At 36.7% G+C, this 15,926-nt stretch overlaps 1 protein-coding gene across 4 annotated transcripts in view; it reads left to right on the top strand.

Annotated features, from left to right (window-relative positions):
* The window catches only part of hth (Meis homeobox homothorax), a 385,579-nt gene that overhangs the window by 209,704 nt on the left and 159,949 nt on the right, over window positions 1–15,926 (top strand). For 2 of the 4 annotated variants that reach the window (XM_074094049.1, XM_074094052.1), the window contains exon 9: window positions 14,982–15,068. In XM_074094049.1, the coding sequence (XP_073950150.1) occupies window positions 14,982–15,068 (87 nt within the window). Of the gene's footprint in view, window positions 1–14,981; window positions 15,081–15,926 lie in introns of all 4 variants that reach the window. The other 2 variants (XM_074094048.1, XM_074094051.1) reach the window with 1 other exon arrangement.

Raw genomic sequence — 15,926 nt, 5'->3', positions numbered from 1 at the left:
AGCCAAATAAGTTGGTCTATCAATTTTGAAACAAGTTCATATCAAATTAATATCTCTTCAAAGTCGAACTTTCAAGTTGACATACATACACGTCTTTTGGCATTATTGTTTTATGACATGCAAACGATTATCAACTTTAGTGCGGTAGACCACATTTTTGGCTGATGGTACGTAGGAGGGTATACAAGATAGTTATTAAAAAAGAACCTATCTATTATTAATAGCTCAAGAAGAAGCTCTCCTGTTGGGAAAATCGTCCATGTACAAAAGTACAAGTAAAGCATACCTACAAAATGTCTTAAGAGTGTGCGTGTTGACGGTACCGACAGCGACTAAAGACGTTACGCACACATAGTCGCATTTTATAGATATTTTGTAGCAAATTATAGCTTTAATCAAAATTTTAATTTATTGACAAGCAAAATGTTAAATTTAAATTACGCCGTGATAAATACTGCCCGAGGATCCCTAAAAATGATTAATAGCTTACAAATCCGATAGATATTACCCGGTATAATAACAAAGCGCAATTAGCCCAAAGTATTTATATAAGTAAGCTTGTTTAATCAACTTTAATCTGTCCATTAAAGTTAAAAGCGTAAGGCCTGTCGTCCATTTATTACAAGTCTTTTTCACTTGCCATGCTTGTCTGTTAGGTATTTAGTCAAATTATACACACACTGGTCAGTTTGACATGATTTTTCGCAAGTACTCATTTACATTTTAATAACAATGCGTTAGCCAAAAGTGTTGCAAGAAACGGCCAAGCGCGACTCAAATTCGCGCACCGATAGTTCCGTACTTTGTAGGTATGTCTATCCGATACATAGCTGTATCTCAACAACTGTAATAGATAGGCAGCTGAAATTTACACATAATGTGTATTTTTATTGCCGCTACAACTACGTAGTTGAAATATAATAATAATGTCTCAACCAACTGATGTAAAATGCCCACATTGCGTACATTTTTCTTAGAATTGACTGCTATAATTTTCAATAACAATTCAAAGCGTTTATTATTTAGTTACCACGCGTGCGTATTGGGAACTTTTGACTTCTTTGTGCACCTCACGAACCGCATAGCTGTAAATTTCAAATGTTCGTCGATGAGGTGCGGCCGGTTCCCACGACCCTTGCTTGAGAGGCGATAATTTATTTTGACCTACAAATATGTAAAAAGTCGTCGGTGCGGCCGGTTCTTTTAACTAATTATGTACATTCAAACAAACATTACTACTTTGTTTTATTACTAATAGGTTTTAGATAACGCCATTGTTCCATTTCTTATTACAAACAAAAACTGCATAACAATTAAAGATTCCTAATGAACAATTTGCAACAGTTAAAGTAATTAATACCCGTAATTACAATTAATGTTAAACGGTGATCGCGATATGACACGATGCAATTATGACAGCTGTCAGATCGAGCGATTCCAACGCCATGACAGCCGGAACAATGCCGTTGCTGAACATGCAAGTATTGTTTTAGTTTTTACTTTAATAAATAAGAGTCGCTACTATTTTAACTGATTTTCGGAAATAAACGGATCTAAATTTGTCAGGTATAAGGCTAGTAATAACTGTATATATGGTTTAAATTGAAGAACTGTACAAAAATAAAATGTAGAGTCAAGGTTGAGTTTTAAAAACACCATTTTATTTTATAACTGGCTAAAACCTAAGCCTCCGAAAGCCATAAAAAAAAACAAAATCAACGTGCACAAAACATGCCTTTTTGGCATTCAAAAGCGCGCCAATCGAGCAAACATTCAAATTTCGAACAACAACCAAGATGGCGACCTTCGCAGGCCGTATATCAATCGTGATTTACGCGCCACGGCCGAGGTCGACGACCGGCCGAATTTCGTTCAGAAATGCACTCGCCGAGTAATTTATTTGTGACCATCTATTATTTTGTAGACTTACGAGGTCCTAAACGCAGCTGACATTAAATATATCATTTTACGCGGCGGAGGCACCGCTCTCGTGCCGTTTCGGTCGCGCGCGCTTTATTTCGCCCTGTGTGAGCGAGACGCGGCTATAGGCACAGAGCAGTTCGCGTTTTCACTTTTTATAGTAGCAATATATTTGATCAGCTGATCGTAGTGACGTTTACAACTTGCGCCTCGTGTGTAATGTTTTTCATAATTTATAATACGCTTTTTATTCAAGTTGGGTAGGTCGTGGTTTATTTATAACTTTGAATATTTATCTAATAGCTATATATCGGCTACCGTGCGGTGACGATTGCCCCATAAATCCGCGGCGGTTTTGTTAATATCCCATTTATTTATGGTGCCAAATAAAGTGTCACTTTAATAATAATTAATGAGTTTAGCCTCTAAAATAGGTGCGCTACGGTTTTTAATCTGTACGCTGGACAATGCCGCGGTTTTCGTCGAATGCAATAAATTATTTATTTTGGGGTGCGTTTCGTTTTATAGATATACTAATTTTCACGTTGTTCTTATAAAGACATTAACACATTGACATGTAAAAAAAAACTGTCAAGCTGAGACTCATATTTTGAAAACGGTTAACAATACCACACTGGCAAAAAGTCGCTTAATGTTATAAATAGGCTCTCGTGATTTTAAGTTTATAGGGGTAATTATAATTAACATCTTATAAATTTTACCTTTAAACGATTTAAACGGGGTTACCTATGCATAATAACTAGAGTTCAGGAAGGCAATAGATGGAAAACTTACCTACTTTCATGTAAAAATTCACTCTCTTTCATCGTGCAAAATCGTGTCCAAACAATAAAAATACATTTTGTCATTTACTTAGACAAGGTTCCACTGTGGCTCATGTTTAAAATGGTGCTACATAAATACACGAGTGAGCGACATGTGCACGTGGCCCGTGAATATTTTCAACATTTGGAGGCAATCGATTTCGGAAATACGTTCGAGCGACGGTAGCGTTAGTGTGGACATACCTTTAACTTTCGAAGGATATTTGTTCAGTGAAAAGAGAAAAGTGTTTAAGGAATTCTAGCTAAAAACGGTATAGTGTGTTTGTTACGATTTCACGCTTAAAGTACTCAACTGATCGTGATGAAATTCGGTATTTAAGATTGTAGGAGAAACGCCCTGAGAGAGACCTTTAAGCCCAGAAAAAATTAGAGGTCCGTCGAGCATACAGTTAAAGACAATTTCCTCTAACTAGGCAGTAATTTATTTTAGACAGACAGAAAATCATAGGATTAAAATAGTTACAAATGAGTTTTTTTTGCTATTAAATACATGGTTTTTGGTAACTGTACTTAGTATAGTAGGTACTTGCATTTCATTATGATCCAAACTACAATGCATATCCATATCCGTACCAAATTTCAAGTGTCAACTATGGGTGTTTTGCGCAACGTTAATCTTTGTCATTGTAAATAAAAATATAATTTCTGGGAATTCCATGATAATGGAATGTACTAACTCGAGATACTTTTTAAAATAAATGTATAGTTCCTACGAGATGGGTTATAAACTAATCCTCCGCGAATGAGGTTGCGGGTTGCTCCATATAAACTTAAAACTAAATTCCGAGGCCGTATCCATATTAGTGCCACGTACCGCGCGGTCTGGCATCATTAATCTACGTGACAGTTCAAAATTTAGTTACAGAGGGCGCCCCCCTCCCCCCTACCTGGGGCTCCAAACACTTTGGCGGAGTGTAATGACATACTGAAAGACTGCTAATGATATGAAAATAATAGATATGTTTAGAGATATTGTTAATGACTACAGTTCTTTTTTCTAAATTATATGCCGCAATTAGAATGAAAAAAAAAATCCTTATCATTCATAGAAGCATGTTGCACCATACACTACTCGAACAATTCAAAGTATAGCAGTGATCTGTCTACTGTGATGAGATGACTTATTTTGCTGAAATAAGTACCTACATAATGTAAAATTAAATTATGTTAATAACGTTAGCGTAAAGGCGCTGAACTTCTCATAAACTTAAGCATTATTTTTTTTCAATGAGCATTTTAGCGAATTACATTACAGATAAAAACTCGTAAAATAAACAGGAACGTTTTGCGAAAATTCTTGTGAGCGTTCTAGCGAGCATTCAAGTAAAACGACGGTAAATTTGCTTTGAGCTTTTAGCCGAGCATATCTGTTCGACATCAAAGTGAATAAGACAATTTTTTCACAAGCATTTACCTACTAGAGCGTTCCAAGAATGACCGTGAAAATGTTCGTAAATAGAATATTTGACTCTATTGCTTGGCTCTGTTCGTTCTTTCGTACGACAAATTTAAAAACGGCTAATTCTCGATGTTTTGGTACAAGTTGATCAACACCTTAACAGTAATAGTTTTTGGTAAAAAAAAACATTTTTTTGCTGACTGTACTTGACTACATTTGCATACCATATTTCAAGTCGATGCCATTAACCGTTGAAGAGTTCCGTCCTGCGAAGACGATCCTGGCCAGGCTACCAGGATGTCACTACCAGATTATTGTATTGTCACGCAAGTTACATAAGTATAGCAAATTTCAAGTCAATCCGACTACTGGAAGTTGTCGAATTTAACTTGCAAGATTTGATCACAGACAGACAGACAACGGGACAGGTGAAACTAAATAAATGCTTGTAAAAAAACTACATCATCTTATTCAGAAAACTCCAATGACATTTTTACGCTTTGTAAAGAAGTGTTTATCATCTTTTCAAGACCCGCACATGATTTTAACGGGAGTCCGCTTAAATTGGCGAAATATATTGTAACGATGTGAGCATAACCAGAAAATCTCCTGGTATGTCAACAATATATCCTTTGATCTGAAATAGCTATACCAGGGGATCATAACATCACAAGCAATGTATCGAAGTTTGACGCGCGTGCATCGGACAGCGCGGATGCTTGCGCCCCGCCGCGCGCCATCGGCAGACGTTCGCTAATTACTTGCGAGCCATGTGAGCCTGGTAATTGAAGATTAGGGGTATCGGGCGTACAGATACTTGCAATGAGAGAAGCAAATTTTTAAACATATGACAATGTAATCTATCTATCTTTCTTACCATCTCTCGACGAGTTGGGTTAAAGAGTTTTATTATGTTCATCCTTGGATATTATGCCAGTTCTTTTACCGACATTTATCGAAAGAACTCGTTACCTTAGAGCTTCTGAGAAGGTGAATAGAATACGCTCCTAAATGTTGGCAGCATCTCTATGCGATATAACCGTCGCTCTTGTGACGTCACAGGATGATCTTAACACTAAAGTACTTGTTGAAATTTTTGTTATTTAAAAATATCGTTTGAGATATTGTTGTAAATTTTAAAGCCTATGTGTGGGCAATATAGATCGTTGAGTTAAAATGAAGCCGCAACTTTAAACTCACGACTTTTATTGACAGCTAGACGTTAGGCAAATTAGGTACGGATACTTAATTCGACAACGAAATCTCCAACAAATATGTAACCTCTGATCCTTTTAATAAGCGGGCATTGACCTACAAACTCGAAGCTAACCTTTACGTTAAAAAACAGCCATAACTAAGGCCTCCCCCGTAAGGCCGTGTCATACTGGCTTGTAATTTTTTTCACCACATCGGCATGAATAATCACATTTTTCTATACGTTCCGCATTTATTCGAGCATCACTTGCTTGTAACCAAAGTGACTTATGTTGCGATGCTAAACCAGGAAATTTAAACTTAACGACCCGGTGATAAAGTTGTTTCTAAACGGCGGCGAGTTAGGGTTGTGAAATTTACGAAAATGGTACCGCCACGTCGGGCCGTGACTGGCACAATTTCGGTCGGTGGTGTATTTTTTTATTCGCCCCATGCTTTTAAAATGTTCGTACAGTTGATGAAATTTGAATAATAAGTACCGAATTATAATAAACTTTGTTTCAAATTGAAATGTGATACGTATAATTTTGAGGAAGGAAACAATTCGCTCGCTGTTTTACTTCCATTATCAAGTTATTTAGTAAGTTTATTTTGTTGATTCAGAAATATAACTTATAGGTAATTAAAGGAAATATCTCGAGTATATACCTTCCCTTAGAAGAGTCTAGATGGGTTAGAATGGTCCATTTTGTGTATTGTAAGTGTAATATATTTAACTGTAGCTGCATCGTTACTAGATCTAGTTTTATTGTAAGGATCATATTTGAACAATTTTCCGATAGAAGAAGTCAATTATTTAGAAACACCTGCCAATGATTCCCTCTGGGCAATACGACTTTATTTTTTCCTTTAGTAATAGTGAAAGTATCAACTTTCAACCCCGGGCCGTTTAAAACCCCTGGTCATCCCCATCGCATTACTGCACACCATCAGAACGCTATTACTGGCCACGCCTTGAAACTTGGGCACCACCGCCATCGCCTCGTTTCGGTGGAGTTTGGGAAACTACAGTAAACATTGAGTAGTTTTAAGGGACTTCGTAATGTTTTATGGAAATGGAAGTGTATAGGTAAAACATAACAAAAAAAAGATTGCCTTCTAAAGTAAATAATTTATGACTCACTAGCTGTTGCCCGCGACGCCGTCTGCGTAGAATTATCGCTATCCCGCGGATACTATTCATTTATCCGGGATAAGAAATAGCTAATGTCCTTTCCCGGGACTCCAACCATCTCCATACCGAATTTCCTCTAAATCGGTTTAGCAGTTGAAGGGTAAAAAGGTAACAGACAAACAGACAGGCAGATAGAGTTACTTTTACATGTTTAAAAGCTTTTATTTAATTTGCAATGTATCTTGTATCTATGTAAGTTTGTATGTGCGGGTCAAATCTTGCAAGTTAAATTTTACCTACTTCTAGTTGTGGGATTGCTTTGAAATTTGTCATACTTATGTAAATTGCGTGACAATAATCTGGTAGTGACATCCTGGTAGTCCAGCCAGGATCGTCTCCGCAGGACGGAACTCTTCAACGGTTAATGACATCGACTTGAAAATTGGTATGCAAATGTAGTTTGGGTGACAATGCAAGTACAGTCAACAAAAAGTACAGCCAGCTAAAAAGCTTGTATGATTTTTTTCCCAAAAACTTATTGTAATATTAGTAGGGATTGTCGTAGATACTCATGTAAAAAATAATATTTCTTACTCATAGTATACAGCGATTTTTCCTGACGTTGTCGTACATGCAACAACAAGGAAGGATTCAAAAGTTTAAATAGTATTTTTAAAGTTAACTACTTACTTCCTATCTGATTTATAGTAACATCAGGAACTTGCGAACTTAATTTTCATCCTGCAGCTAGGCTACGTAAAATGACTTAAGAAACTTTAAAAGTTGAACTTAAAATATTCTTCAAAGATAATCTTTATTCTAGTACCAGGTTAATTAGAGGAACTTTTGTTTTTTTTACAAGCCTTTATTTAACTGGCAATACTTGTGTATGTCTACAACTTGACTAGAAATCCAGTAAGTTGAATTTTACCCAGTTCCAGTTACGTATTGACTTGAAAGTGGTACTAATATATGAATATATTTTAGATGAAATGACAGTGCAATGAAGTATATTTGACAAAGAATACAGTCAATAAAAAAAGCTAGTATGAAAAATGATGTTATCAAAATCTTACTGTCTTTATGAAAAGCTGTTGACTGAACATTCCCTACAAAACAAACTGAATCTCATCGTAAGGATCCGATGTTACGTGTAGAAAGATAGACAACAAAAAATAACTAGTACACAGACGGCTTAACTTATAACCAACGCCAAACGTTTCCTACCAGTTGTTAAAAATCATATCTGCTGAGAACACGTTTTGCCGGCGTCGTCAAAAATTCAAGCTTTTCCACGACAGAGATACTGTCATAGATTCCTCAAGACATGATGCTTTACTATTGGCCTCTTGCTTATACTACGCAAGTGTGAGCGAGAGGAAACCATTGTTTATGTTGTCCAGAACAGTTCGCACCGAAATCAAACTTCGCTGCAATTCAAATCAGCCTAATCCGTATTAATATACCAGTGACCCTTCTGCGGCCGTGAACCGATGATCGATGACTGTCAAGCAGTGTCAAGGTCGCGTTTGACAGCTGTCAAACGGCGGGCGGCGAAAAACGCGCGCTCCTGTCACGCGCGTTATGGATAGCCTTCCGGACGCCATGTTGGTTTCGGGGCCATTGAACTTTTAACGGTTATCCCACGTTCGATGTTTGAATTTTTTTCATTTTTGGAATCTGATTGCGGTGAGTTCTGTTTTAAACAATTTCAAAAATAATAGATTATCAATTTGACCCATATGTGTGAAATATTGTCAAAATTGCACAGTTTTTGTATATATTAGTCTATACTAACTTCTAAACGTGTATGCCAAAAAGCATAAGCGAGCGTAACGTAGGAACATTTGTATGTTTATCCACGCATATTTCAAAAATTATAACTCGAATGACAAAAAATATTTCTTAGTAGGACTAGAGATAAAATGAAAAGTAGTCTAATTGAGGAAACAGCGCAATTTTCATCAAAACCGGTTATTACATATACAAACCTAACGAATACAAAATATAAATCAAAATTATTTGTTGAATTTGATTTTGATTCCGAGGGAACTACAGTTTTCCAGGATAAAAACTATAAAAGTCCATCCGCGGGACTATTTCCATTCCAAATTCCATCTAGGTAGATAAACATTTTCACAAACATTCACATTTATATATGTGTAATAACAAGGATTATTTAGATTAGGTATTATTGCATGAGAAATTCGAATGACTTGTGCGGTCGAAACGGCCTCACAGCGTTCCCTCAACGCAGTACCTACCTACCTCACTACAACTCCCTACCTATCTATCAGTACGAAAAACAAACACGGCTTAATAGGTACGATATCGACCCAGTCCGTACCTACGGATGAGTTATACGTCAGAATCCGAAGAACCACCCCTTGAGGCAACGACCCTCTCCACCCCTAAAAGCACCTTAAACCCTATCCCAAACAAAACAGAACCCATTTTCCACTGACAACAGCAAAGCGCCTCACGACCTTTCCAAGTCTACCCACTCTTTCAAGTTCAATAAGACAGTAAAAGCACTTACTTTTGAAGCGACTATAGCCTTTATTGCTTTGTGTTAAAGCCATAGGTTTCTATGCACCGGATGCCAGCAATTAGGTAAGTTTCAGTTTAAAAATGCATTTTTGTTGGTTTATTAGTTCGTGAAATTTCAGGATCGGCCATTATGGCTGGAATTGCGGGGTTTTCAGCGAGCAACCTTTTCTGTTATGACTGAAGGATAGGTATTTGTCGTTGGTACCTAAGTCCAGGTCTACTGGTACCAACTTAATTATGGAAGTTGGAAGGGGTTGGCTTTTGTGATCATTCTGTATTGATGAATTAGAAACCACAAGAACGTTGTAAGGAACGTATTTTTCATGAACCAATAGAAACGCCTTGTTTACCTACCTACCTAGCCTCACTCCGCTCGGCTGTTTTCACCAAAGATGTGCTGTGCGAGGATAGCTAAATGAAGCGTTTCTATTGGTTAATGCAAAACACACTCCTGGCACATCTTTCGTGTAAACGCAGCCTTATGTTTGGCTCCGTACCTCAAAGGAAATAAGCAACTCTTATACTTAGTTACTTATTACTTCGTTGTCTGTCTTTCACCTGTTTTTAGGGTTCCGTAGCCAAAATGGCTAGTAGGTATATCAAACTTACAAGGAAAACTATAACGGTTAAGTTTTCTTGAGAATTATTAGTAGTTTAAGGGTAAATAGCAGCCTAAGGTATAAAATATACCTAAACTTGGAATATTCCGTACAAGATACTAAATCCTTAGAAAAATATTACTTAATTTTTTCGTAATGGCTACGGAACCCTATTTCGGGCGTGTCCGACACGCTCTTGGCTGATTTTCTAGTAAAAATTGTTAAAACCAAAGAAACATTAAAGTCAATATACAATCCCAGCACACTGCACTTTTGCCTTGCTATAATTACGTCACTCTTCAGTTCTCTATCAATTATTTTTCCTATTTTGTTTAACTTTATTATTAAAGACTCTTCGTTATAATAACTTAAATATAATTGATAATTAGAATAAACTATTTACAAAATACGTACGTATAAAAATAGCCTGTTTTACAATAAATAAACTGCCAATCAATTGATATACAACAGATACAGACATGATACAACAGAAAACTTTCACATACGATTTTTTTTTATTAATGAGTAGTAGAAACACTACATACATAACGTTTAGTTATTTAGAGGAAATGGTATATCTATTGAGAACTCAAACACAATAACAATTTAATTAATATTTTCCCAATAAAAAACAGTCCCGTGATATGGAATAAAGAAAACTACTTCTGGACGTTTTACTTATTTTGAAGGGCTATTTCGATTCATGTTGTGGGACAAACTAATATCATAGCTGGCAATGGCAACCCCTGGCAGGTGTTGCCCAGACCTTTAATACCCGATTATGCCTTAAAACGACGTTAACAACATTTGTAAATAAACCGTTTAAAAATAAAAATAACCAATAATAAATAAACTGCAAAAACATCATTTTGAAATGGCATGCTTCGCCATCCTTGAATTGGTTTTCCTTTTAACCGACTTCAAAAACGGAGGAGGTTCTCAATTCGACTATGTTTTTTATCTAAGTATATTTAATTTTAAAATAAAAAAAAACATAATATTGCACTTTTTCGGCAGATTATCACTCTACTCGTTCTTCGATCAGCAGTATGCTTTGAAAAAAGTACTACTGTAAAACAAAATATACATAGGTACGTATGTGTTTATAGCATTGTCCGGAGTATAAAGCAATTTCCCTAATGGCCGATGGTAGCTCCGTTTGATCCCGGACGGGATCCGGACACTTCAGTACCTTACCTACCCTACATATACTCGTAGCTATGTATATTTACTATGATATTATAAACGCGAATGTATGCTTTATTGTTTCAACTAGGTAGGTAGTTTGCAACTGGTCTGCTTGCATAAAAAATACTATTCGTTTTAATATGTTTAATGCTATACTCCTACAAAGTTGCGGGCAAAATTATGCACTATACCTACTACATGCTAGGTTTGGTACTATTAATATGTTGTTAAATGTTAGGTAGCAATCGCGATAGTGTTATAAGGGTTCGCTATATATTATTGTACATAATGAACATTGTAAGGGTCTTTATGTATTCATGTATGTTAAAATTAGATGCTTACAAATTATCTGTTTTGTATTGCCATGCGGGTTTTATTTGTTTTTCAAGTTTCTTGTTTTTATTTTGTTGAGGGAAATAAACTATTATGTAGACTAATTTGTCTTATGTTATACATAAAACATCGGTTAATTTAATATATCTTGAAGTTGGTATGAGGATTTTATATAACATGTATATTATTATTTGTACTCTATATTTTTATGGTCTTACCGATATTTTGAAACAAAAGTCCGTCAAAAAGCTACATTAATTTTTGGAGGAACTGAAGGTTTTTGGACCATAAAATTTCTAAACATCTTAAATATAAGAGAGAGAAATAAAAAAAAGCTTGGGGCCTTCCGACAGCGCTCTACCAGGCTCACATAAAACACGAGGTGTCTCCACGGAGCAGAAAAAGTCCGAGTGATTTATCGTGGGAAGAGGGACATCCTCGCTGCTTTTGTATTTCGGATGCAGGTTACTCTTGGCAGGTGCTCGGGACCTGGTACCTGGGCTTTGGATTTATATGTGTGCATGTCTGATTTTTGTCCGGCTCGATTGCTGCAAGAGAATTCGATATTTTTTTAGAATTTTGAAATACATAATATAAAATTATCAACACATATGAATAACTCAACACGAAACATCATTTAGCTAAACATAAATATAAGCTTTATTTTTCTAACAGTATCTACATAATGTACCTACGTACTTGCATAGAACAAGTCAAGACGGTTGGCTGGAAATGAGTGAGACCAAAGGGATTTATAGTTTAAATATAGTACATGCTTGGGCGACCGAGCTTTGCGCGTTTGTCTAGTGATAAGATCTAGCTAGACCGATTGTCCCCCCCCATCATAAAATAGCAAATTTCATCATCATCATCCCAGCCTATATACGTCCCACTGCTGGGCACAGGCCTCCTCTCAGAACAAGAGTTCTTGGGCCGTAGTTCCCACGCGGGCCCAGTGCGGATTGGGAACTTCACACGCACCATTGAATTGCTTCGCAGGTTTGTGCAGGTTTCCTCACGATGTTTTCCTTCACCGCAAAGCTCGTGGTAAATTTCAAATGTAATAGCAAATTTATTTAATCGAAATTGCTAGAGCTGTTTCCGAGATTCCCGAAATAAATATACAAGAATTTTTCCTATAAATAAAAAGGTTAATAAAGATAGACCGATCAACACTTATATACATTCAATAATATTCCATCATCATATCGGGTGGGCCCTGTAACAGGAGCAAGAAATTAAAACCCAGGTTCTGCTACTCAAATGGAACTACTTTAGTTCTGCAACTTTCAAAAATTAAGTAATTTTATCATTATGTTTATTCCAAACAAATTAAATGATAATTTCAATGCACGGCATCCAATAGCCTTAATGACATCGCCTGTCACGTAACAAAATGCCGGATTTCGCAATACATTGATTGTCCAATTAAACTTTAAACTATAATAAAAATCATAATACAAGTTATTTTCAAAAGTTGCAGAACTAAATTAGCTCAAGATTAAGAGTGGAAGCTGCATGTGGTTTAATTTTTTGCGCCTGTTACAGGGCCCACCTTGTATAGCTTTGGTGTTTAAAACAACTTACTATATTCACTAATGATAATTAAGTTGTTAAAAACAATTCTAAATATGTCACGTTGTATGTAGGTCGTGATCTCTTGTTTACTTACACATCTGCGAGCCTCTGTGCAAAGTTCACACGTTTCTATTTAAAAACATATTCTTATAAAGACATAAGACATAGGTACTTCAACTTTCAAGTATCTAAAAGACGCGGCACGGATAAAATGTGTGCAAAAAGCGATGCAAAACACTGACGACTCAACAATGAAACATTTAAAACAAAAACAGCCGTCGTTTCTCCGAACCGCGGCAATTTTAGTCCGAAACAGCTACAATGGAGTCGGAGATCGTTCAAGCAGTAATTAATAGTAATTATCGAGTAAAAATAATTGTACGTTTCTTTGGATTACGCCCCCTGGGAAGATCTAATTCCCGATCCACGCAATCACTGTTATTAGGCACGGATTGTTGCCCGAACACAAATCTGCTGTTTTACGAATGATACGAATCAAAACAGCTTTCGAGCCACCAATTGTTTTAATTCGGCATCGTGAAAAAAGAATTATGAATGTGTAATTGCTATGTTTTAAACGAAAAGTCGGCCATTGTTGTGAGTGTAATAGCGAGTTTGAGGGATTGTTTCGTAGCGTATTATTCTGGAATTAGAACTGTTTGGAGTTCTTGTTGTGCTTTTATAGTGGAATAAAACGGGGAATATGTAAATTGTATGTATTTGACCGGGTTGGTTCCGTGACGTCACGCTCACGGGCATCTTTAGACAATTTCCTTACAAATCCCCGTCAAGCTCGCCCTCCTATAAATACCGCGGCATCGCCACCTCGCCCTAGCTGATATTCACCAGGTTATTACAATTTTTCGCGTTATGAATATCGTCGCGAAGAGCCTACCCTACCCGGGGGAGTCACACCTCAGCAATTTTACTTTAATTCTTATTTAGAGTGCCGCCTTATTTCGGTTACCAGATTTTTAGTATTTGTTTATGGCGTTAACTTGTTTCTTGCCGCGGTGATGGGGTAATTTTCGCCTTTTTTCAACGATGTAATTTTACTTTATGCGCGTTGAAGCCATTTGCAATTTCGGGGTTAGGAAGCGGGTGATAAAATTGTGTAGTGTGGCTTTAGGTACCAGGTTAGCACGAGTGAGGAAGAGTAAAATAAAATACATTCGAGAAAGAAAAAGGAGTGTGGGGTCAAGGGCCTTTTATTTTCAAAGATCGAATGTTCATTTCGCCAGCCAGCGTCGCCGCGATCAATCATACATGCACCATTGCGCTGCGCGAGCTTTTGTTCGAATTACGAATTCCGAAAAAGGAACACAACGCGAGAGAAAATTATGGCGGTTGGGTTCTTTTCGATATTTGAATTCGGAGCGCCCCGCGGCGCTGCTAGCCTGCACCGGGTGTAATTATTCGACAATTAAAACAAAAAGAACATTAATTGGATATTTAAAAAAAATGCGTTTTATGTGTTGCCAGTGTTAGGTATTTTAACACAAAAAATGCAAAACGATGCTACACGTTATGTATGATCCAAATTCTACCAATCAGATATAGTTTCTCCTTCTTTTGTGCTTTAAATAAACCAAAGAATCGAATGAAAGTAACTATTACATTGTCTCATCCCCTAAAGCGGCCTATATCGCCGAGGCGGCATTATGCACGATGACGCATGTCCCAGCAGCCATTACCCGCACCTCTGTGACACCGTTAAAAAAGTACGAAAATCGCTAATGGTGTATGATATTGCCTCCCTCATTCTAGGGTAAGAAAACAGTGAGGGTGGCAACACCTTCGTTCTCCCAGGAGTTTCTTTTTTTGTTATTTTTTTTTGCGTAATGACGCTTTGGCCCTGGGAGAGTTGGACGAATCCATTAGATAGGCGGGAAGAGCTTAATGTAAGAGTTTTTTTGGGAATCGAAATCGGTTGAAAAAACGTCCCATGTGTCTTTGGATGGGTTTTGTGAGGGTCAGGGACACGTTACGTTTGATTATAGTGCTTATATTGTTTATAAATATGGCGGTTTTGATGCTATAAGGCGCCGAAGAAGAGTTTTATTATTTTTTTCAACTTTTTACACAATAAGGTGAACAATGAATAGAATTACTATCCAAATATATTTGTACTTGTCTGCGTGTCAAAAATTTATTATTATTATTTATTTATATTCATCTCCGCCTTACGTTTATATCTGAAATAAGCTGTACGGTAACGAGACCTTTTGTGTTTGTCGCAGGCAAATGGTGTCCGTCGCGGCGCGAGTGGTCGTCGCCGCCGGACGTGGCGCGGCGGGTGTACTCCTCAGTGTTCCTCGGCAGCCCCGGTGAGTACCCAGGTAACTATCGCAAATTTTCATTACTCTTTTACTCATAGTTATAAGGAAACCAGCTTATATCCGCTCTTAACGGTGGAGGAATAAAAAATATACTTCTTTTGACCCAAGTGCCCGAAGGAGGGTTATGTTTTACGAGCGTATGAGTGTCTGTATGTCTATTTTTTGAACTTTCTGTAGCCTTAACGCCTAGGTGGTATTCAACATTTGAGATCATTAGATTCGTCAAAACTGTCAAAATGACATAGGTGATAAAATATATCAAAATGGCTTCCGCAAAAAATATTTTGAAGGGATACTAATTTATTTTTATTTTTAACACCATGGGTATCTTTTCCCAAGAATATAAAAAAACTAAAGAAAAAAAAAAAACATTAAGTACTTGGAATTTTGAGCAGATTACGATTTTGAAAGGGTCCCAACAAAACAAGAGTTCTAGAATACTGGACTTGTTTATTCCTTATTAGTTTTTATTTAAAGTTTTTTTAAGGCATATACGGGATTTCGTTTTTTTTTGTTTTGAAAGCACTAACTTGTTCGTATGTACTGGATTTACTCGTAGATAGCTAGATTTATTCGCAGCCTAGCCGATGCAAACGGCGTAGGCGCAGTGACACCTGTTAAGTGTTAGTGTTTCTGCCGAGATGAATAAAAGATAGCGCATTGCTAACATATAGCACATACTTAAATATATAAACAACTAGCTGTTTTCGATAACTTCGTGTAGTATCGTGTGGAAATTTTGCACTTTCCTGTGATGTAAATAACCTATTTTAAACAGAGACTTTTTCATTTTACTACTTATTGTGGCTGTTCGTTTATTAAGGCATCTTAGATTGTAAATAAATG

Source organism: Choristoneura fumiferana, chromosome 11, assembly GCF_025370935.1.
Source record: "Choristoneura fumiferana chromosome 11, NRCan_CFum_1, whole genome shotgun sequence".
NCBI classification, from domain to species: Eukaryota; Metazoa; Arthropoda; class Insecta; order Lepidoptera; family Tortricidae; genus Choristoneura; species Choristoneura fumiferana.
This window is presented reverse-complemented; position numbering and strand designations above follow the sequence as displayed.